General features: G+C 31.9%; 1 protein-coding gene across 1 annotated transcript; it reads left to right on the forward strand.

Moving 5' to 3' along the window:
- The first annotated feature begins 6,701 nt into the window (after positions 1-6,701).
- Positions 6,702-14,660, forward strand: LOC108914798 (facilitated trehalose transporter Tret1-like). Its single transcript, XM_018720687.1, has 2 exons — positions 6,702-6,729; positions 13,297-14,660. Exons 1-2 carry the CDS (start codon positions 6,702-6,704, stop codon positions 14,658-14,660), a joined length of 1,392 nt encoding a protein of 463 aa, XP_018576203.1.
- The last annotated feature ends 8,300 nt before the right edge of the window (positions 14,661-22,960 follow it).

The following is a 22,960-nucleotide window of genomic DNA, read 5'->3' on the forward strand; positions in this document are numbered from 1 at the left end:
CATACCAAAAAAAGTGCAGCATTTCCGGCATTTTTTTATCCTCAAGATTAATAAAATCGTCAACATTTTTTAACAGCATGATAATATAACTCTTTACGAAGAAAATAAACCGAAAATCGTTACTGTAGGTCTATCCTCTGAGAAGATCTAGCCAATTTTCGAGAGCGCCTTTTTTTCAAAAAATCGATATATCTCGAAAAATAATTAATATTTTTAAATTTTTCAAAAATGGCTTTTTTGGCTTGCCGCGGGATATGCTTGCAGTAAATAGCAAATATGGGAACGTAAATGTAAACGAGGCATAGAAGAAGAGAAAGATTTTTAACGGTTTTTTCAATATATCTCGAGTAAGTAACAAAGCAATCGATACTTACAAAAAATCAGTCGATAGATATTTTTAAAACCTACAACTTTCTCATTTAAAATTTTTCAATCGGTGCTATATTTTTTTAGTTATTTTAGAAAAACCGTTTTTTGCAACTTTGCGATTTTTTTAACCATGTTCGCCATTTTGTATCGAGTTTAAAGAACAAGAAACTCAATTTAAAATTTAATTTTATATACGGTCATATTTTTTTGTCCAGGTAATAATTTCTGCAAATTTAACATTAATCCGTGACAGAATGCTTGGACTAATAATATTGTTATTTGTTGATTACCATTTTTGAGTTATACCCCCATTGCGACCAGGGAGGTCGTAGCAATATTCTGAGTCTAGTAGATGATGCAACTACTAGCTCAGGATAAATTGCTTCTCAATTGGGCATTTCACAAAAAAGAATAATAAAAACCCTCTACGAGAAAGGCTTATACCTCTCTACCATGTAAAGAGAGTAGCTAAAACACCAACAACCGGAAGATTATGCTAAGCGTATCGAGTATTGACTTGTTTTGGATGAAGCACAATTCACCGGTGACGGCATAAATAATACCCGGAATTTTCATGTACGGTCAGACGAAAATCCTCAAGCAACAGTTGAAAGTAATTTTCCGCATAGGTTTTCGGTAAACTTGTGGTGTGGTATGATCGATAGTTAATTAATTGCCCCTTTCATTTTGGAGAATCGATCCACAGGAGATCACTATTTATTTTTTTTGCAAGATGAACTACAGGTACTACTAGAGGATGTCCCTTTAAATACGAGAATGCGAATAACAGAAGAATGAAGCTCCTACACATGTCGCTCGTCCAGTTACGTTTCCAGGGCGTTGGATTGGCCACGATGGTCCTATTAGTTGGCATCCAATATCTCCAGACTTCTCAGCACTAGATTACTGTTTATGGGGCTGGTCAAAAATGAAGTGTACAAAGTTTGAGTGAACACTCGGGAGATAATAATTTGACGTATCATCAATACTGCAGTACTTATTAAAAAAATGCATGCAGCAATCAGGACAGTTACAGACCCTCTCCGTAGACGAAGCAGAAAGTGCTTAGAGGTCAAAGGTTTTACAACATTTAATCAAAGAACGCTACGATTGATAGATTTATCAGTACGTCATTTTTTTATTGAAGTTGAGTTGAATCATTCATTGCACCTTATCTACTGTTTTAAGACGAAGGTACAAAATTATAATTTTTGTATTGTTACTTTTTATTATCTGATCATTACACTGCACGTGGAAAATTCATGAATTTCGTCTGGGTACTTACTCCACTTACGGAATATTAAAAGAGAATTGCTTTCAGTATCTCAAAAAGGATCTCTACATTTAAAGTACTTAATAACCTTCTCAGATAATATTTAATAGATCAGATAGTAATTCACGTGACATAAGAATGCACTTTATGATAAAGTACATATGTCTTATATAATGCGCATATAAAGATTGAAACGTTACTTAGAGTATTTTCAATGGCACTCCCTTTTTTGATAGCAGCATTTGAAAAAACGTGTTTTTTTTCGTACAGGTCGAACAAAATTTGTCAATGTAATAGTAGAAATTACTTATAGTTTTTACCGCTAGGGTCGCTACTATTCCTTGTACACCAACATATTTTCATTATTTATTGATTTAGTTTTCTTCAAGGAAGCCTACATTAATTATTTTAAAATTTTTAACTTATCACAAAAACGGCATAATTGAGTGTGTTTTTATATGGGACACTGGCGCCTTCTAATTTGGTAAGACATTTGTTTGCATGGAGTTCGTGCTCCTTGCGTAGTTTCTATGGTAAATAAAATAGTATAGAAACCTCGGTGAAAAGTTTCATTCTTCTCTCAAGAAATGGTTCATCCTTTCCTCTCGACAAGAATGAAACACTTTCCATCTTGGTACATAATAGGTATACTATTTGATATGCCTTCAATCGATTCCAATTTACAAAAATGACACGGAGCTGCTGTCGAAAGTAACGAAAACGTCAAATTCCTGTCAACTATCGATCCATGGAGACTACACAAGGAGCCCGAACTCCATATAAACAAAAATCTTACAAAAATAAGAGGGCGCTAGTGTTCCATATGTCCCATATGTAGACAGGGGGATAAAAAGCGTCAGTTTGAATTATAAATCAATCATGTCATTTTTGTGATGTGTAAAAAATTTTAAAATAAATAATGTAAGCTATTTTGAATTATATAAATAATGAAAATATGTCATTCCGGACTGTAATTAAACTAAATAGATAATAAAAAATATTAGCTTTATGAGAAGAATTTGGTGTTCGTAGAAAGAAACTAGTTTTCAAGGAGTTTATGACGTGATCCTGTTAATATTAACCTATAAGTAAGGTTTATGTTTTTGATAATTACTTCGTTACGATTTTAGTTTAATGTAAGTAAAAAATAGTCACATTTTATACAGGAAGTTCCCTTTAAAAAAATAGTAATTCTTGTATTATTAATATGGAATTTTTACTTGTGGTAATAAAAAATAGAATATAAAAATAACTCGGTGTTTTAAATAAACTTTTTAAAATATTAATACAGATGTCCGATTTTGAGTCAAGTGATTCGGATCTTATTAGACGCATTGTCCAGCTTGAGTGATGATGAAATAGATTTACTCTAAGAAACAGAAAGAGTAAATTTTAACAAAATATACTCCATTATAAAGGTCACAAAAAATAAGTAATCTAAATATTTTATAACTGTTTAAAATCGATTAGTTTTCTGGGTATATGTTTTAAAATTGCTGTAAAATTTAATTCTACTTTCGTAAAATTGTTGATTTAATTCGAACGTAACATATGGTTCCATGACTTATTCCAAGGTAGAGTATAGACCAAAATTAATAAGGTATTAAAGAAATATTTCATCAATGTTTTATATTTGAAAAACAAAATGTTTATCTACCAAAGATTTAAATGTTTTATTAAGTGAATCAAAAAACGAAATTATTTGTACCTAATTAAAATAAAAATAAATATTTATTCATAACAAACAAGTAACAAAGTAAATATATATTACAAATAAAACAGGAACTCTTCTTAAAAATAAGTAATACTTGTCAGTCTATCTTCTTTTTCTTCTTAAAATTTCATTTTGTTCATGAAGAAGTTGATTTCCATGTTAATATTTAGTAAAAGTAGTTAATTACCAATACAGATCGATCAGCATCGATTACTACACGTATCCTCTCTTTAAATTTTATATGATATCTGAATTTCTATCAGTTTTTTACTAACAGGAAAGAAACAGCAATTAATTGGAAATGATTTATTCAATTCAGTAATGATAATAACGATATCACCAGCAAGAATTATATGAAAGATACGAATTTAATGCATGTAATATAAATTACGATATGTAGAAATAAATAAAGTATACTTTGTTGCTATTGTCAATATTATGCTTGGAACATATTCATCGTTGCTTTGTCGAGACCTCATCACACGCCAACAGAACTTTTCAATTTATTAGATTATACAGGACAGGATGCTCACTTTCTAGTATAATTTCATCGTAACTTTATTGCTCTTGATTTATTTGCTGTTTTTGTTGTTGTTGTTAAAACTGTTGCTCTTGTTGTAACTACTGCACCTGTTGTTGCTGGTGTAGCGGATGCTCTTGCTGTTGATGCTGTTGCAAGATATATAAAGAAACAATGCATCGTTCAATTATACAAAATTTTCACTTATGAAATCTTTCTATTTAAAAATTTCGCTACCTTATTGAGAATCAAAGAAGCTGCTTCCAACTTCCGAATTATTCAACCTTTTGCGATAATATTAACCCACTATTCGATCAAGTTGTAATATAGAACTGCTGGACATCATTCGATTGAAAATGCAGATCACAAACGTAGTTTTATTTTAAATTTGTTAACAGTCATTCACTTCACATACCATATTATCATATTTAAATTATTTTCGAAACTTTTTATTTACCATTATAAAAACAAATTGTAATAATTATTGACTTGACTACTAGTTTTTAGGTTAGCATACCTCCCCGATATATTTACTAAACTCATTTATAAATAAAATTGGTTATTTGCTTACTTCACTCGTACTTATTATGCTACATTCACTTGGGTCACATGGAACACTAGCGCCACCCCAACTTCTGCCATTTCTTGGACAAATTTTGTCAATTTTCCCGTATGAGTTCGTGCTCCTTATCTAGTCTCCCTGCATCGATCAATTAATTTTAATGATTCTAATTCAGTGCCTGGACAACGTCGCAAAGTGTGGCAAACTTATAACGATAAAATTTCATGTTTTGAAAGTTAACGCGATACAGAGCAGGAATTTAAAATCATTCTATCGGCTGAACTGTTTACAAGTCGCTGTATCCATTGGCTTTTAAGCATCGCTAGATTTAAAGTTTTTAAGATTACCTAAAATCTTTAAATTAACCAATAGTAGGTATCTTCCTTGGCAAAGAATAACCAATCGAATGTTTAAAATTAACCAATTCTATTTCAAGTCATAATCAAGAACACATAGCTAAAACTTTAGAAGTATCGCAAAGCATATTACGAGATGAGCTGCAGTTCCGTGAGTTTGAATAAAATAAAGACTTTAACAATAATTGTTGGACTTTCTTTTAAACATGGTTTTAATCACATGCATATTAAATTTGTATTGCTTACATTTTGTATAAAAAATGTATAAAAAATTCAAATTTATACATATATTATCCCATTATAACAGTTTAAATAACAATTCGCCTCTTTTTAAGGTATGCTTTCTTAGATCTGCCCCCGACCTAGATGTTGCCCCCGACCGCGAACGGCCTCTTGTCCTTTATGTCTAATATCCAAAATGGTAATTCAATGAGGTACTTTATCAGTCTAGGAATTTTAAGTTTACTTTTGCAGGAGCGCCTTCTACTACTATCCTGATTATTAATTTATCTTTATCTGCTCCCACTATAATAAATAGACTATTGATGCGTTGTTTTTAAAGAGTGTAAGTGGATTTTAGCGTAAAAGTGGAAGTTGCTATGGACAACGTGAGGTAAGTGAGGTAACTTACCTACCTAGGGAAAAAGCGAATTCGAGTTATAAATGCATATTTTATGAACAAATAAATAGAAATATTTGATGAACATTACATTTTATTAATTATTATGAGTTAATATTTATAGTAATTGTACAGTTATTACATTTAGTAACATATATAAAATCTGGATAATTATTCCCCCCGCGTTTACTAATTGTCACATTTTTCACCAGAGGCTCAATATTATCTGACTGATCCATTAAAACAGCATGATGCGACGTACTACTAGAACCTGGAGTTGAAGTTTCATTGTAAAGAATCCTGTTGGCTATCTCATTTTTGTTACCATGTCTCTTGATTGATAATACATCAACTTCTGTATTAGCCAATAACGTTGCCGATGTACTTCGAAATGAATGGCCTGTCTATGTTTCAGGATGTTCTAGTTTCAAAAACTATGCAATCTTATTAGGAATCATAGAAAGGGTATTCTTGCCAACTGGTTGGTTGTAACATCTACCTGCTTGATAGCGCATAAAAAAGCGTGAAATTTCAGTTTTAATTTCCAATCTAATCTTGATATATTTCTTGAGAATTTCTAGGTGAGAAACAGAACCCAGACGAGAAGTAATTTTAAACGTTAAAATTTCAGAAACACCAGCATTTTTATCCTGGCACCATTCTTTGTAATTTCTATATGCTCGTAAGCAGCGCACTTTCGACTTCTCGGGCAATAAAAATTCGCAGGCAGCATTTGCTGCACTTTCTATTTGAAAATCACTCATTTAGAAATAATAATTTAAAACCAGTAAAATTGCAACTTTTATGTAGCTTTGTTTATAAATACCTTAGAAACGACAAAATCCAAACAACCAAGGCGACTTTGCAAGATTTCGAATAATGTCAAAATGAATTGACTAAGAAATGACAAAAAATAAAACCTAATCTTTATTTCATGAACCATAAAGAACTGTGGGAGCAGATAAAATGTTATTATACACCACGCAGCAGTTAAGTATAATTTACCAGTCTCGGACTTTATTGCCAGCCCTCGCTCCGCTCGGGCGCAAAATCGTCCTCGACTGGTAAATAATACTTACCTCCTGTATAGTGTAAATAACTATTTCAATGAACGAAATGTCAACTTGTTTTGTTATTTTTTACGTCAATTAAGAAAATGGGAACGCTCACAGTTAAATGAAATTGCTATATATTATATCTTATTATTATGACTTAGATCACGAAGGACATAAATATATATATTTGATACGTTAATAAAAGCAATTAGCAAACACAACAAATTTAGAAAATGGGCTACATCATTGATGTTTTAGTAGGTAAGCATATAAATAATGTAAATATTCTAATGTGTTTAATATAGGATTCTTCGGAGCTTGTAATAAAGTTAAATAGTACAGTTGGCGCCACCCAAATGTGAACGGATTTTGATTGTAATTTGAAATTTCATCTGGATTTTATCGTAGTAAATCAGACTTGTTTTAGTGGCGTAACACAGAGAGGATATTATGATGGATAAATTCGACCCATGCATTGTCTTCTGCGCCACTGGAAAACTTCCCCATACCTTGCCTGATAGGTCTTTGTAATTTTTGTTCTTCTTGCCAGCGTTGTTTAATATAAAATATACACTCTTACTGACATTTAAATCAGCAGCCACTTGACTCAAAGACCAATTATTTTCTAATTTAGCTATAGCCCTTCCTCTTTGCGCCTCAGTTAAATGCTCCGGCATATATCACGTTACTTGTTTACATTTCATTATGTTTGCTCTAAGTGACATATATGTTTGACAACTATTGAATTTTATGATGACTATGATTTGAAGTTTAAATTACACGGTACAATATTGCCGTTAACATTTGGGTGGCGCCGATTGTACATATGTAAATATATAGGGTGATTCAGAACTTATCCAAAAAAAAAAAATTTGGATGTACAGGGGACTCTTACAAATACAATTTTGTAAAGAAGAAATCAAAAAAGGCAGTTCACAAATGATTTAAAAATACACCGAGAGGCACTGGAAACTGGTCGACTGTAAAACCTGACATCGCACAATGCGACCGGCATGGCGGCAGTGTGATAAAAACGGACAAAAACTTGAAAGAATTTCGCAAGGAAAGAAAAAAATAGAATTTTATAGTATCCTGTCCACCGTCGTGTAACCACATTTGGGTCCGTCTTGCTCAGTTTCTACGAACAAATGTTGTGTTCTTGCTTCACTATAATACAAATACTTCACCATAACACAAATGTTGTCTTGCTTCACCATAAATTAAAACGATGTTCATCAACTCCGAGTTGTTATACATGCAAACCATTTTTGACACTAACTACTAAAAAACTTTTGTAAACAGTATCGCAACAACGATTTTAATATTCGGAGGTGCTAAGGCCACGTGGCTCTCCACGGGTATTGCGAATGACGCTAGAGACTACAGTTGTCCAGCTACGTAATGGTTCAAAGTACTCCAACATCAATAATTATTTTTTTCTGGGTCACTATAAGGATTTTACAAAAAAATTTTTACGGTATTGACTCCATTTCTCTATTCCCAAATTTTTTTGGATAAATTGTGAATCACCCTGTATAAGGTTAATCAAAAGTATGGAAACCCCCAAAAATTCAAAGTTATCATACGCCGTGAAAAGTGCTGAGACTTTTGTCCTAACCATTTATCCCAAAAATGTTTTCCCGCTGAGATTTTTGGGGGTATCCATACTTTTGACTAATCCTGTATGCGCTAACAGCGTTGAATATATAAGCTACGACATCAAACGATTGTATTGTTATATTTCACATTGCTACTATTGTGCCGGTACTACTGTGAGTTAAGGTTTATCATACATCTAGACTGATTGCACAAGCACACACAAATGTAATCCATGTGAAACTTTGTATTTGAACACACTGAAACCGAATCTGCTATAACCAAAGAAAATTAAAACCACTCTTAAGGCTTAAAAAGCTGTCAAACTCCGGATTTCTCCTTGAGCACAGACACAGAAATGAGTCGTCGTATTCGCGAAGCTCATTGCATTTTGTGTATTCAAAAAATTAATTAACGTTGCGATCTGTAAGCTTCACGTGAACACCAGAAAATCACCTCTAAAATCCATTCTAAAAAGTCACATACTCAAATCATGAATTCATAGCAGGGAGACAGCAAGATTTACGTATCCGATACAGCAGCCAAGTGAGTGACGTGAGGTTATTTGATATACAGGATGTCCCATAATGAATTGTATATAGAGTAACAAGTGATTTGTGACGTCATAATAATGTGACCTGGCCAATCTTACCTTAGTCTAAAAGTTGATAGGTTATACGTTAGTTATAGGGTGTCAAATGAATATGAAAGAAAAACCTTCTAGAAACTCAAAAGTAATCTAAATTCTAACACTAATTAAATGATAAGTTGGGCAGTTTTGAAAGTGCTTTATACAGGGTGTATCTAAATAACACCGAAAAAATTCAAGTGGTGATTGTCCGATGAAAATTAATAGGGGTCTTTGGTATAAAATTTTTTGAAAAAACCCTCCCCTGAAAAGTTACGCCCCTCCTAAAATTACAAAAAAAAATTGTTTTTCTTTTTTATCTTCCACGTACATCAAGCTAAAGAAACCAAACTTGGTGAACATTATCTGTCAATAAAACTACACTTTTTGAATTTTTTTCAACCCTGAACTATTTTTGTAAGGGGTTGAAATAATCAACCCCTATGACATTTTTTCTTATAATTTTTTTTTCGATAAAATTTTTTCCTTTTAAAAAATATGTCTAAAAAACCCCATTCATTTACTAACTTTTTGATCTCTTCAAGTTTCTTCGAAAAGTTAAGGATTTATGACAAAAAAAAATAAATGTATTGTAATGTATTTTTAAAAAGATGAGCTGTTTAACGCGAGTGTATTTTGCCGAAAGATCTAGTGGCCTGTTCTTTACAATGGAATCCGTAGAAACAAATGTCAATGTCATTTATTGTTACTGTTTCTTACTATTTCACAAGTTTCATGATTTTGTGTAGAAAATATTAGTTAATAAACCGAAAATATGGTTAACTATTCGAATTTAGAAATGGCAGATATGCATTTTACATATGGGTATGCTAACGGTAATGCATTGGAAGCGCAAAGACTTTATGCTGAACAGTACCCAGAGCGTAGATTACCCCACCATACTACGTTCACAAATATTCACCAACGCTTGCGGGAACTTGGAAAATTTGAAAAGAGAAGTCATGACTGTGGCCGTAGCCGAGAAGTTAGAACTGAAGCTGTCGATGAAGCCGTACTTAATTTAATTGAGGAATCCCCAGAAACTAGTACCAGGAAAATAGCTCGTGTCCTAAATGTAAGCCATTCGGTAGTTTTTAGAATTTTAAAAGAACAACAGTTATATCCCTATCATCTCCAACGGGTGCAGTCGTTACTGATTCGAGATTTTTTACCACGTGTGGTTTTTTGTCAATGGCTTATTAATATGATCGGCCAAGCGCCGCAGTTCTTAAGAAATATTTTATTTACTGACGAGGCGAATTTCTCAAGAGACTGTATTAGAAATTTTCGTAACAATCATATTTGGGCTGAGGAAAATCCTCATGACTTTTTTGAAGGAAATCATCAGTATCAATTTTCATTAAATGTGTGGCTCGGAATTATCGACGATCATTTAATTGGTCCCTATTTTCTTCCACGACGATTAGATGGTGACTCATATTGTCATCTTCTCGAAGAATTACCTATTATTCTTGAAGAAGTTCCCATTCAAATTAGGCAACGTTTATGGTTTATGCACGACGGTGCACCAGCCCACTTTAGTATACGTGCAAGACGTCACTTGGATGAGGTGTATGCCAATCGATGGATAGGTCGAGGAGGATATGTAAATTGGCCAGCCCGCTCCCCTGACCTTAATCCTTTGGATTTTTGCATATGGGGATATCTGAAATCTTTGATCTACTCAAGGCCAGTTGAAGATATCAATGATTTGCGAAACCGCATTGTAGCAGGGTGTGAAACGATAAAAAATTCACCAGGAATATTTGAACGCATACGCAATTCTATGAGAACAAGAGTAGATGCTTGTATTGAAGCTGAAGGCAATCATTTTCAACATTTTTTGTAGATTGTATTGTCAATATCCGACAGATTTTTATTTTTTGTTACTGTTATAACATTATTCATCATTTGTTCACTTTTAGTCTAAGTTCCAAACTTCTTAGCCTAGTAGAATCATAGGTCAACTATTTGGTTGAGTGTTTTTTAATAAAATGTTATTTAATATGACAATAAATGACATTGACATTTGTTTCTACGGATTCCATTGTAAAGAACAGGCCACTAGATCTTTCGGCAAAATACACTCGCGTTAAACAGCTCATCTTTTTAAAAATACATTACAATACATTTATTTTTTTTTGTCATAAATCCTTAACTTTTCGAAGAAACTTGAAGAGATCAAAAAGTTAGTAAATGAATGGGGTTTTTTAGACATATTTTTTAAAAGGAAAAAATTTTATCGAAAAAAAAATTATAAGAAAAAATGTCATAGGGGTTGATTATTTCAACCCCTTACAAAAATAGTTCAGGGTTGAAAAAAATTCAAAAAGTGTAGTTTTATTGACAGATAATGTTCACCAAGTTTGGTTTCTTTAGCTTGATGTACGTGGAAGATAAAAAAGAAAAACAATTTTTTTTTGTAATTTTAGGAGGGGCGTAACTTTTCAGGGGAGGGTTTTTTCAAAAAATTTTATACCAAAGACCCCTATTAATTTTCATCGGAGAATCGCCCCTTGAATTTTTTCGGTGTTATTTAGATACACCCTGTATTGTTTGTTTTTATTTGCAGGACTAGTGTGACATAGTGCATCTACATCTATCTCGAGAGCGGTAATTCCTAGTGATGTTACCTTTTCAATAAGATACAGTATATAGCAAAAAGTTTTTGAACTACAAAAGTTCAAACAGTCTGCGTAAGTGGCGCCCTCTAGAATGTACGCCAGAATTATGAGGAACTGTGAATTTTTCATGTTAACGCCGGGATATCAAATTTCGTTTAAATATATCAATTACTTCGATGGTTATTTAAAAAAATTTAAAACAAAATTTTCATTTTGAAACCCTATAACTTGGTTACTATCAACTTTTGGACTAAGATAAATTTGGCCAAATCACATTATTACGACGTCACAAATCACCTGTTACTCTATGTACAATTCATTATGGGACATATTGTATAATAATGTACCTAACCCACAAATAAATAGAATAATTCACTCACACAAAACGGCAGGCACATCTTGGACATGTGAAAACAAAGCCAGTCCTGTAACCTTACAGTTCTTGATGGAAATCTTGAAAAAAAAAATAGGATATTCAATCCATTGCACTGATTTACTAACTTTTAGGTATAGTTTTATAATTGCCGATTTTTTCGACACTGCTTTCAGGTATACCATGATTACAGATAGGATCTTTGTCTAATGTTCACAATATGCTTAAGGGGAATACCCAAAAGTCTTTTTGACTACTTTCTAGGTTTTAGTTAAAAATAAAAACTGAAAGATGATGAGTATTTTCCACAGCAGATTCGGTTTCCGTAGAATAGACAACTATTTTATGTGCCTGTATTATGCATTTCAAATAGTTTAGTTACTAACATAAAAGTCAGATTAGTTAATCAAGTTTCACCAAGTTAACTTTATTTTTAATATGAAATCGTAACTACTTTTGTTTAATTTTATACAGGATGTAACAGCAATATCGAGACAAACTATTGGGACTGGTACCTCTTGTCATGATGTAAACAACGTTAAAACGTTACTAAAAGGTTTCAGGTATATTGAAAATTTAGATGTTATACACAGATTTTCATTCAAGAACTATTGAAAATATACAGGACTGGAAAATCCACATAGTCCATCTGTCTTTACATGAGAGCGACAAAGTAAAGTAAAGAAATCCGTGCGATAGACAAGGATGGCTATAGTGAAGACGTTTCATAATCTGAATAGTCACCGCCCGTTTTGGGTTAGAAGTGGGAGTGACTATTCAGATTATGAAGCGTCTTCAATTTTACCATCCTTGTCTATCGCACTTATTTCTATGACTCACTTTATCGCTCTCACGTAACGGCCGATGTACCATTGGGACTTTCCGAACCTGTATATTTAAAAGTAGCTGACCCGACAGACATTTTCCTGTTGAAATTACAATATATTTGTTTGTGATCGTTTTGTGAATTTGTGAAAAGCTATTGAAAATGTGTAAACAAAATAAAAATTAGAAAAAAAACGTATTTTTTGTCGATCATTGTATCTATTAACGATTGTGGCCAAATTGAATAGAATCATGAAAAACTTTGGTATGTAGGGGTTTTTAGGTTCGTTAGTTCGTTAATAATGAATTTTTATAGCCGAAAATATCATTTCGGCTTCAGAGAAAAATATCACATTGTCAGTTGCAACAATTCAGACCTCTTGTAATTCTGACATTTGAAATCTTTAGTGTAATTAATCAAAAAGCAGTGTATCACATCCAGGTCTTAGAGTTGAATGGTTAAGGGAAAGTATCGACTCGACTTCAATATTATTAAATTTGACACATGTATCAGCTTATACACACACACACACACACACTGAAACATTATTGATTCTTAAGAATCATGACGCTTCTTATCAGTATAATGTTTGGATTTAGTATCTCAATACATGGATTTAAACGATAAATATTCACATAGTCCTCACTAAGCTCCCTGTTGCTTTTCATTATTACTATGGTTAGCAATTTTTGAAATGATATCATTAACGTAATTGTTCAGTCACATAAGTTTGTCTTGCTGTCACACTCTGTATAAAAGACTATCCTAAATTTGTTTTCAGGAAACATAATAGGTTTTATCGCTGGAACGGTACTGACATGGTCGTCGCCAGTGCAGTTGGATTTAGAACATCCCACAGATGCTCCATTTGGCTACCCGCTAACGTCAGAACAAACGTCATGGATTTCGTCATTGTTAGCCCTGGGGGCTATAGTCGGACCCTTCGTCTTCGGAATATTGGCAGATAAGATAGGAAGAAAACCGACCTTGCTCGTATGTGCGGTACCCTTCCTGATAGGCTTTCTTGTCTTTTCTTTCGTGCTATATCCTTGGATATTCTACGTCGCTCGATTCCTGATGGGAATGTCAGTAGGGGGTGTCTTTACGGTGGTACCTATATATATAGGGGAGGTGGCTGAGGTTTCCAATAGAGGAGCACTCGGTACATCCTTGAATTGCTACATCTGCTTTGGATTCTTCTTTTCTCACTTTGCCGGTTCGTACCTCAGTTTCTTCGTGTTCAATTTGATTTTATCTATATTTCCCGCTACATTCATAGTGCTATTCTTTATAATAGCCGAAGAAAGCCCTCACTACTATGTTATAAAAGGGAAGCTTGATCAAGCTGAGATGGCGTTGAAAAAAATCAGAAAAGGCAGTGAAGAAGTAATAAACGAAGAACTGATGGAAATGGTAGAGAAAGTGAAGGAATCTCAAAGTGGATCCTTCCTAGATATTTTCAAGCACAAAGGGTTGAGGAAGGGTTTTTTAATTTGTGTCTGCCTTTTAGGTTTCCAACAGTTTTCCGGGATCAATGCGGTATTGTTTTACGTCGAAGGTATCTTCACATATGCCACCACAAACTTACATCCTAAAGTTTGTTCGATTATCGTAGGTGCTACACAGTTTTTAACTAGTTTTACAACTCCTTTGGTGGTCGACCGTGTTGGTAGAAAAGTGTTACTTATTGTATCTGCTGTAGGAATAATAATATCTGAAGTTCCACTTGGGATTTACTGTTACATGCACATAAAAGGATACCATGTTGAAGATGTAGGATTTATACCGATATTGTGCCTTGTAATGTACATTATTATGTTCAATACAGGTTTGGCAATACTGCCCTGGTCCATGATGGGTGAGCTATTCCCGGATAGCGTTAAGTTTAAGGCCTCTTCTTTAGCTACTTCAATTACTTGGTTTCTCGGTTTCTTTATAGCGAAGTACTTTCCTAGTGCGACTGATAACGTTTGGTTAGGTATTGCATTCTGGATATTCGCCGGCTTCTGCATAATATGCATACCTTTCACTATCTTTTATGTTATCGAAACGAAAGGGAAGAGTCTACAAGAAATTCAAGACATTCTCCAAAATTTAAAAAGACCAGCTGTTCAGGGACTACAAATTGATTTAGAAGAAGCGTAATAATGGTAGTTACACTTTAATTTTTTTTTAAAATGTAATTATTAGCAATGTATGTATATAACAAACGTAACTCTATTTTAATTCTGTTTTTTTTTTAATTATATAATTTTAGATATGTAATGATTATTTACAATTATTTTGTGAAAATTAAATCTTTTATGTAACTGTTTAGAGTCGGCCGTGCTTTATGATAATACTGATACAAGATGTTCCCGAAGTAAGTTCAAAAAATTAGGTACAATCAGTACGATATTTGTTGAGATAGAATCTCATGAAAAGATTAAGCCAATAAAGTTCTGCTAACGGATTTACTGTTACAATTTATATTTAAAAATTTCGTTTACCAAAAATAATAAAATAATGTATTTTCAAAAAATATACTATTTTATAATAGTAACATTTACAAAATTCTAGAAAAAATGTAGCAGAATGAAATAAATACATACAGGGTGTCTCACGGTGACGGCCCATTAGAATTATTTCAGAGACTACTTCGATTTGAATTTTGAAAATTTGAGATACCGGGTTTTTGGGCATGCCCTTCGCAACTAAAATAATGGCGTCCACGTACCACTTCCGGTTATACCGGAAGTCTCCATCAACTTGCTTATGGAACACCCTATATATTATTGCAATTTTGGATTCTAGGAGTTATTTTAGGTGGACTTATGAAGTTTCCCTATTCCTAAAATTAACCGTTTCCGAGATTTTTAATTTTTTCAAATAAATGGAGAGAAACAGTGACTAGCTTCAAACCATGTGTATTTTATAGTAAGAAAGATAAAGCAACAATATTTATAGGGGTAATAGCTTGACCCCCAAGCTTCCCATCAATACTTTCAAAGTGCCATAATTGCATACAGGGTGCTAGAAATTTAATGCCGAGTTTAGTTAACTTCAAACCTTCATAAGTCGATTTTTTTTATGGAACACCCTGTATGTTTTTCTATATTTTGATACACAATTTTATTCTCTTTCGAACGGTATTAAGGTTCCCTATACCTATCTCTTCTAGTTTTTAAGTTATCTACTATTCTTTGTGTAATCACCTAAAATCATGTAATTTCTTGCTGTGGAATTTTTAACAAAATTTCAAAACAAACAACTAAACTGTCAATTTGTTGTTAGTCTCTTGCAGTGACAGTTCAATTTAGTGTTTATAAGAAATGGAAAACAATACATATTCAAATGCTGATATTTTAAATTTACGTTGCAATGGGATTATAAGCAGAATTATGTACAGTTTTTACACATATCCAAATTTGTCACCAATGAGCAGAAAAAAGTTAAGTAGCAAATCAACTAGAGTATGGTCGAATTTGTGCAGAAAGAATTTTACCAAAACCAATAACTTCAAATGAAGATAATGTAATAAATGTGCTAGCCTATTTTAATGTTCATACAGAATTCTCCGCCGCAGAGTATGATTTAGGCATTTCACGAGCGTCCATTCTCATTGAAAACTTCTTTCGATCGTGATAGATGTTAAGGGCAAAGTGACACAAATTGTGATTAGTTTTAAAATTTTAACATACATGTACATCAGGTTTGAACATAAAATTTATTTATAGGAGTGTCTCACTGAGCAACAGTCGTTATAAACAACACTTAATTCACTTTTTAACTGAACTGGATCAAGAAATGGACACTGTAGCAATAAATCATCTAGTAAATTTTGAGCAAATTTTTTGCAATAAATAGAAAATGTTTCAAATGCTCAAATTTCAAAGCTTAAAAAAATTTAAATTATTCTAAACAACTGGATCTAATTTCAATTTGTATAACAATTATATGTATAATTTCAATAAAAATTTGTTTAAAAAATTGCTTTGGACATTTTCGTTCTTTTTCTGAAGTGTTTGGTCATCTGCTTCTATACTTTCATATACATATAACAAGACTTTTCAAAAATAGGTCTTATCTCAAAACAATAAGTGCGTAAGTAAATATCAATTTGGAATTAAAGTACCTACCTTTTTGTACGATTTTCAAACAATCTTCCACATTAAGTTACTTGATTTTTTGAAAATCACAAATAGAGAAGTTGTAATCAATTTTTTAATCAATAATCAATTTAAGTTTTTTGGGCTTCACAATGGTGATGATTTTGTTGTCAAGACAAATTTTAAACTGAATAAGTTGTAGCAAAATATTTATACGTTATGTAACACCGTTGATATTGAGTTTTCAAAAGTAGTACCATTGCAAAATTACCCCTTAAGTATGTTGCACTTATTTCTTGATAATTATTTTCAATTCTTAATAAGGTAGGTAGTATTTTGCATAAGAAAATTTTCAGTTTATCTCATTATCAGCATGATTTAATATTTTTAATTATGTGATATTTATAAATTACTATAGGCGTTTTTAAATATACAAGGTGAGTCATTAATAATGGTACACAGCTTAATGGCATATTGTTAACGTCAAAATATAGTGATTAAGCCAAACATGCCTTAATCAATTATTGCTCCTTTTCGTTCTACAGGGTGTCAAAGTTGAAAAAGTATTTTCCTTTTTTGTCTATATTTTAAGTATGTATGGACCCATTGTTTTGAAAATTTGTAGTTTTACGTTTCTTAAGGAGCCAAATACGAATATGCAAACAATGTTGGGGTCACGTCTAGAGGGCGCTAGTTATACTATCTTCTCAATGTAAAAATCTGTTTGACTTTTTGTATATTACAATTTTGAATTTTTTAAGTACAAATTATTGAACTACGTTCAATTCTAAATAAAAAAGGTGCACTAGTTACAAATCGATAAACTAAACCGTTTTTGAGATACAGACGTTTTAAGTTTTTGAAATTCGGCGGGATTTAAATTAGAAAATTAGCTGGTCTTAAGATACCAAGCCTGAATTATGAATTAAGACAAACATTATAGCAATTAAAGATTTTATTATGCATATCTTAACAAATTATTAACTACCAGCAACTTCAATCCACTTTCTTAGCCTATTATTAAGATATTCTCTTCTCTAAAAAATAACGAAAAAGGAAAAAACTACTTCTTAATCAAATTGAGTAGAAAACAATATGGTATTGTAGTGACAGCTGTCAATTTATTATGTCCATGTCTACAACTTTGGAAAAAATTATTTTCTAATTTAATTCCCGTCAAATCTCAAAATCTTAAAATGTCTGTATCTCGAAAATAGTTGAGTTTTTGCCACCTCAAAAAACGTAAAACTACAAATTTTCAAAACAATCGGTCCATATATACTTAAAATATAGATAACTAAAAATATTTTTTCAACTTTAACACCTTGTAGAACGAAAATGAGCAACAATTGAATAAGGCATGTTTGGCTCAATCGCTATATTTTGACGTTAACAATCTGCCATTAAGCTGTGTATTATTATTAATGACTCACCCTGTATAAATATAATATGATAATTTCGGTTCGGAAAGTAAATAAAAATAAAAAGGTAAGTAAGAGGTTTAAAAAAATTAGAAACAAATTATTATTTTTTTAATCAGTAGTTGAAACATGAGTTTTATCAGTTCTTATTATATCTATTACACAACGTCATGGAATGTCCACGTAAACTGATATTAAAATATTTGAACACCCACAATTTATCTGTTACATTTTGCAGACGCTTTTTCTGTAAAAAGTAAAAACATATTTATTTTAGATTAAACATTTGTGAGAAGTAAGCATACCTAATTATGTATTACTATTTCTGTTCCGGTTACTAGAATTCTGTAAGTGGTACACTGTAATCATTTATTGAATAAGTTTGTTAACCGATAACTTTAGTTATCTATCTAGAAAATTTGCTAGGTTCCTTTTGTAATTAATATAAAATCAAAAATAATATAGGTACAACGGGCTCCACTTTTCACTCTTAAGTAAAATTCACTGAATGCACACAAATGAAAATATATTATACTTATATTTTGACATATTTTAATATACCTAAAATTGTTTAATATAAATATTTTTCTTAGTTCTATTTGATGTAATAAAATAACATAAAATGTTGATTTTTTATATTGCAATTGAAAATGTTTTGATACAAATGAAATTTCGATTCTTATTAAATTGTATATCAGTATACGGTGACTCTAAATTGACCCAAGAAAAAGTCTACCTTTTTTACATAAACTAAAACTTTAATTTATGAAGTTAATGGGATCTGAATAACTCTGCTTTAATTAATAATATGTCGTTTTGTGTTTATATTTACAATATGAATAAGACTTTTAAGATATTGTAGAAAATATATTTTAGCTAATTTCTGACATAATGGAAATGGATAAGTTGCAACATATTACCACTAAAACTTACTTATGTATTTTTACAAACGCTATAGCATGCATTTAAAAAAAGTTCCTGTAAAAATATATAAACCATTTTACTTCTATTGTAAGATATGCAGTATAGGTATAGGAGTGCCGAAAAAAAAATTATACAGGGTGTATGTCCTATGGGGTGATTCCTTGGGTCATTTTAGGCCCAAAAGCCCTAAAGTTACTGGTTTCCAATATTACAGGGCATTGAAGTTTTGTTTGATGTAGATTGACGACACTTAGGGAACGGTGAAGGCTCGTCGCTTGTGTTGCTGCCAATGGTGGACATTTTCATTTTGCTTACTTGCTGCTACTGGTCATCAAATACCTTTTAGAAATTATTTTAAAATTAAATATGAACAAAAAAAAATATAACTCGAAAATGATTTATTGTGTGAAGAAAATGCAATAAACCTTTTTTTATTAAAAACATGCCGGTAAATTAAAGGCGTCTATTAATTTTTCCGGAAATCCAGTGGTGTAGTTTTTCTGAGGGTTTTAATGACAAAGCTCCTATGAATTTCCGCCATTGGTTGACAGATTTATATAGAAATATACCTTTAATTAGTTACATCATTTCCCCAAGTTTCGCCAATCTATATTAAACAATTTCAGAGATAATTGAAAAAATGTGATATTTTTCAATCATCCTAAAATGGCCCAATGGCCCTTTAATTTATGACAGACTTAAGATACACCCTGTATAGAATTTTTTTTGCAGTCGGGGCAACTTGACACCCTCATTGTTTTGGTGCTCTACCTAGACAGTATTTCCTATATTTGCCTTTAAAAACCATACAAGATCACTTATAGTAAACTTAAACATCGACATAGTCTTATAAAAATAGCCAATCTGTAGAGGTTCACCATTTTCTTCTTCATTGCCACCCCTGCAATCGTCGAATGCTCGGACCACTTCTATTCGAAATAGAAAGGTTCGACCTACACAACGATAGCAAATCCATCCGATCGGACCACTTCTGCGCCCAGTGAGCGCTACCGAATGTTTGTTACACATTCCCCTGTACATATACGAGTATTTCCTAACAGCTAGCATTACACTAATAGTCCAGGGAACCAAGGGTTTCCCCTCCGAATTCTTTCGGATAGAACCGATTCATGTGAAACTTGAATTGTAAGTAGAAAATAGCTCAAGAAACAAAAGTTATATAGTGCTGATGAGCGCTTTTGCCCAGTGAGTGAAAAATAAAATATTCAAAATAACCCCAGGAATCGAAAGCAATTAATTTTAAGCAAAAAGTATTTTATGAACATTTTTCGGTAAGTCAATATTTTCTGAGTTACTGGTGATTGAAAATGTACATTATTTATTAAAAGTAAGACGTTTTCCAGTAGTTATTCTCGAATAACTCGGAAAATAGACGTTCTATGAAAAAAAAACATTACAAAGAAAATGAAGTTTATAGAAAAAGAAAACAATTGAGTTCTTTTTCATTTATGCAGGTGCAATAGGTGCTAAGATACGGCTGGTTGAAGATAATTTCATGTCCACCAGAAACTAAATTGGAAACATTTAACGTAAAATACCTAAAAAATATATTTTTCAAGAAAAATGTATAGAACATTTTTTAAAGTACTTTAAAAAATCTTTAAAATGAACTTGATTTTAAATCATTAGCATAAAAATTAACAGAGTTATGATCGAAATAAAACTGTTAATTCGCATTTCGGAAAAAAATCAGTAAAAAAACTGCTGAATTTTTCACGAGATTTAAAATTAAAGGTAATCCTTCCACAATTTACATTTTTTATGTGCTAACAATATATTATACAAGTTTAAGCTGTTTAGAATGCATATTTTTTTTTTATTGAAAAAACTTTTAATTCCAAAAAAATAACATTTTAAAAAACAACTATAAAAGTAAAAAACATGCGGAAAATATTCAAGAGTACAAAAGTTTAGATTTTTTTTCACAGAATATTTTGTGTTTTTCTTATTTGTGTAAGATAAAAACTAACAGAGATGTCGCTGCTACAAGTTTGTAGTTGAGGGCTAAGATCATGTTTTTCAACCTTTAACCTCAAAAATCTAAAAAATAACGAGTTAAAAAGTATTCGGTTTTATAGTAGGTACTTTTGGCTGTCGAAATTTTCCGTAAACAAACCAACGGAACCTTGCCGCTTCAATTTTCGGAGCATATCAATATTTTGGTTATCCACAACTATATTCATAGAATACTTTCACGTTTTCCCTTTAATCTTTTAATAATTCTACTTATCAACTTTAAATGTATAAAATTGTTTTTATTTGTATAATAAAAGGTGATTTTTAAGAAACTCAGTGATCTAATAAACACTATAGGATAAGTTTTTCTGCTAACTCAAAAGCCATAAAGCGCATAAAGGATCTCGTAGGTACAAATCTATGTGTTTTCAACTTTTACTTTACTAATTTATCATACTGTGGGCTTCTAGTGTACTTGAAGGTCCAAACGGTTTAGTTTGAGGACTTCATATTTCCTTCGGCGTCACAAAGTGCATTCGGGGCTACCGAATTCGCGACCTGCCTCAGGAATACCCATTTCATCTCTGTCGATAGCACTGATTGCTTTAGACAACTGTTCTATTGTCTCCTCTCCTCTTCTAACGTTTCCATTTCTTTTATATTTCGTTGGTATGCTATAAATGATAAATTAATAACATTTCTGACGAAATAAAATTTTAAACGATTTTTCTATTATTGCGCCTACTCTCCTTATGCATACGTGCGTCAACTCACTTTACTGTATAAGATGAGTTGACGCAGCAATTTTTAACTAAATTCATTAGAGGAAATGTGTGAAATTGAGGTTAGAACTACTTAATTACTCATTATCTACAACATAATCCTTGAAAACTATCCTAGCTGTATATTTTCTGACTCTAAAGGATGTAAAAATATTTAGTGTAACCTCAATAAATTTAACAAAATACCGTCACTAACACTACTCAAATAAAAAAAAATAACTGTATTTGATACGTACATATGTGACGACATAATAAGAATTACCGGTGTTGCCAAATATACGCTATGAACAATGATTGTGCCAGAACGAGCAGTGCGTCATCTCATCTGATGCGTCGTCTTTTCTAGATTTACCCTAAGCTTAATTCCAAATTTTCATAGAAATCGCTATGCGAAGGTATTTGGAGGTTTTACTCTATTTTTCTCTTCGTTCCCTGAACTATAACGATTCCTTCAACATTTCCAATATTAAAACTTACGTACAAAAAAGGGAACTTTTCACATGTTATTATGATTTTAATAAATAACACAGGCCAACGACCAAAAAACTTCTTAGCTGTGTTTACCTTATTCTTATAGTTTTGAGTATTCTGATTCCAAAAATAACATTAAAAACGCCATATCACCCATCATTCGTCACAGTTTAAAATATGGAAAAACGCTATCAAGGACGTGGAACACAATCATGATGGAAGTTTACTGTTGGTCACTTCACCGAGAGAGTCAGCAAACAGCGCATAAGAGAAAAAGTCACATCAGGAACATTAAAGAAAAGAGGCGAAGAAAATATAAACCAATGGACACATAAATCCTTTGTAGAATCCAGTATTGAAAATATAAAATATACTTCTATGTTCAAATAAAGTTTTGTGTGCACGTTAAAAATTGATTACTTTTTATTTTTATTGCATATTTAGAATACTGTGTCATATCTAACTGAACTGAGGGTGATACAAATAAACAGAGTTCAAATTCGGATTTACCACCCCAAAATCTGTACAAATCATCTATAAAGACTTAAAAAGCTTTTTTGCAGGCCTGCGTAATCGTTAAGTCATCGGGCCAGATATGTTTTCTCGTTGAAAGTGTTGAAATGGGTTCAGATAAGGTGAAGTTCGTTTGTATATTTATTGCTTAAAAGCACTTCTGCTATCTAATATATTCAATGTTTTCAGATTCAAATTAAATTCCATATGGTGAGATATTTGAGGGTATCGATAAGATTACATATTAGATGTACCTTCTGATAGTAAGT

The sequence above is a fragment of the Anoplophora glabripennis genome, unplaced genomic scaffold (genome assembly GCF_000390285.2).
Source record: "Anoplophora glabripennis isolate ALB-LARVAE unplaced genomic scaffold, Agla_2.0 scaffold935, whole genome shotgun sequence".
In the NCBI taxonomy this organism is placed as follows: Eukaryota; Metazoa; Arthropoda; class Insecta; order Coleoptera; family Cerambycidae; genus Anoplophora; species Anoplophora glabripennis.

Excerpts from the sequence above, each read along its gene's own strand:
- LOC108914798 (XM_018720687.1), top strand. The coding sequence starts at position 6,702 with ATGGGCTACATCATTGATGTTTTAGTAG. Across the intron at positions 6,730-13,296 it reads CATCATTGATGTTTTAGTAG|GAAACATAATAGGTTTTATC; the intron begins GTAAGCATATAA and ends ATTTGTTTTCAG.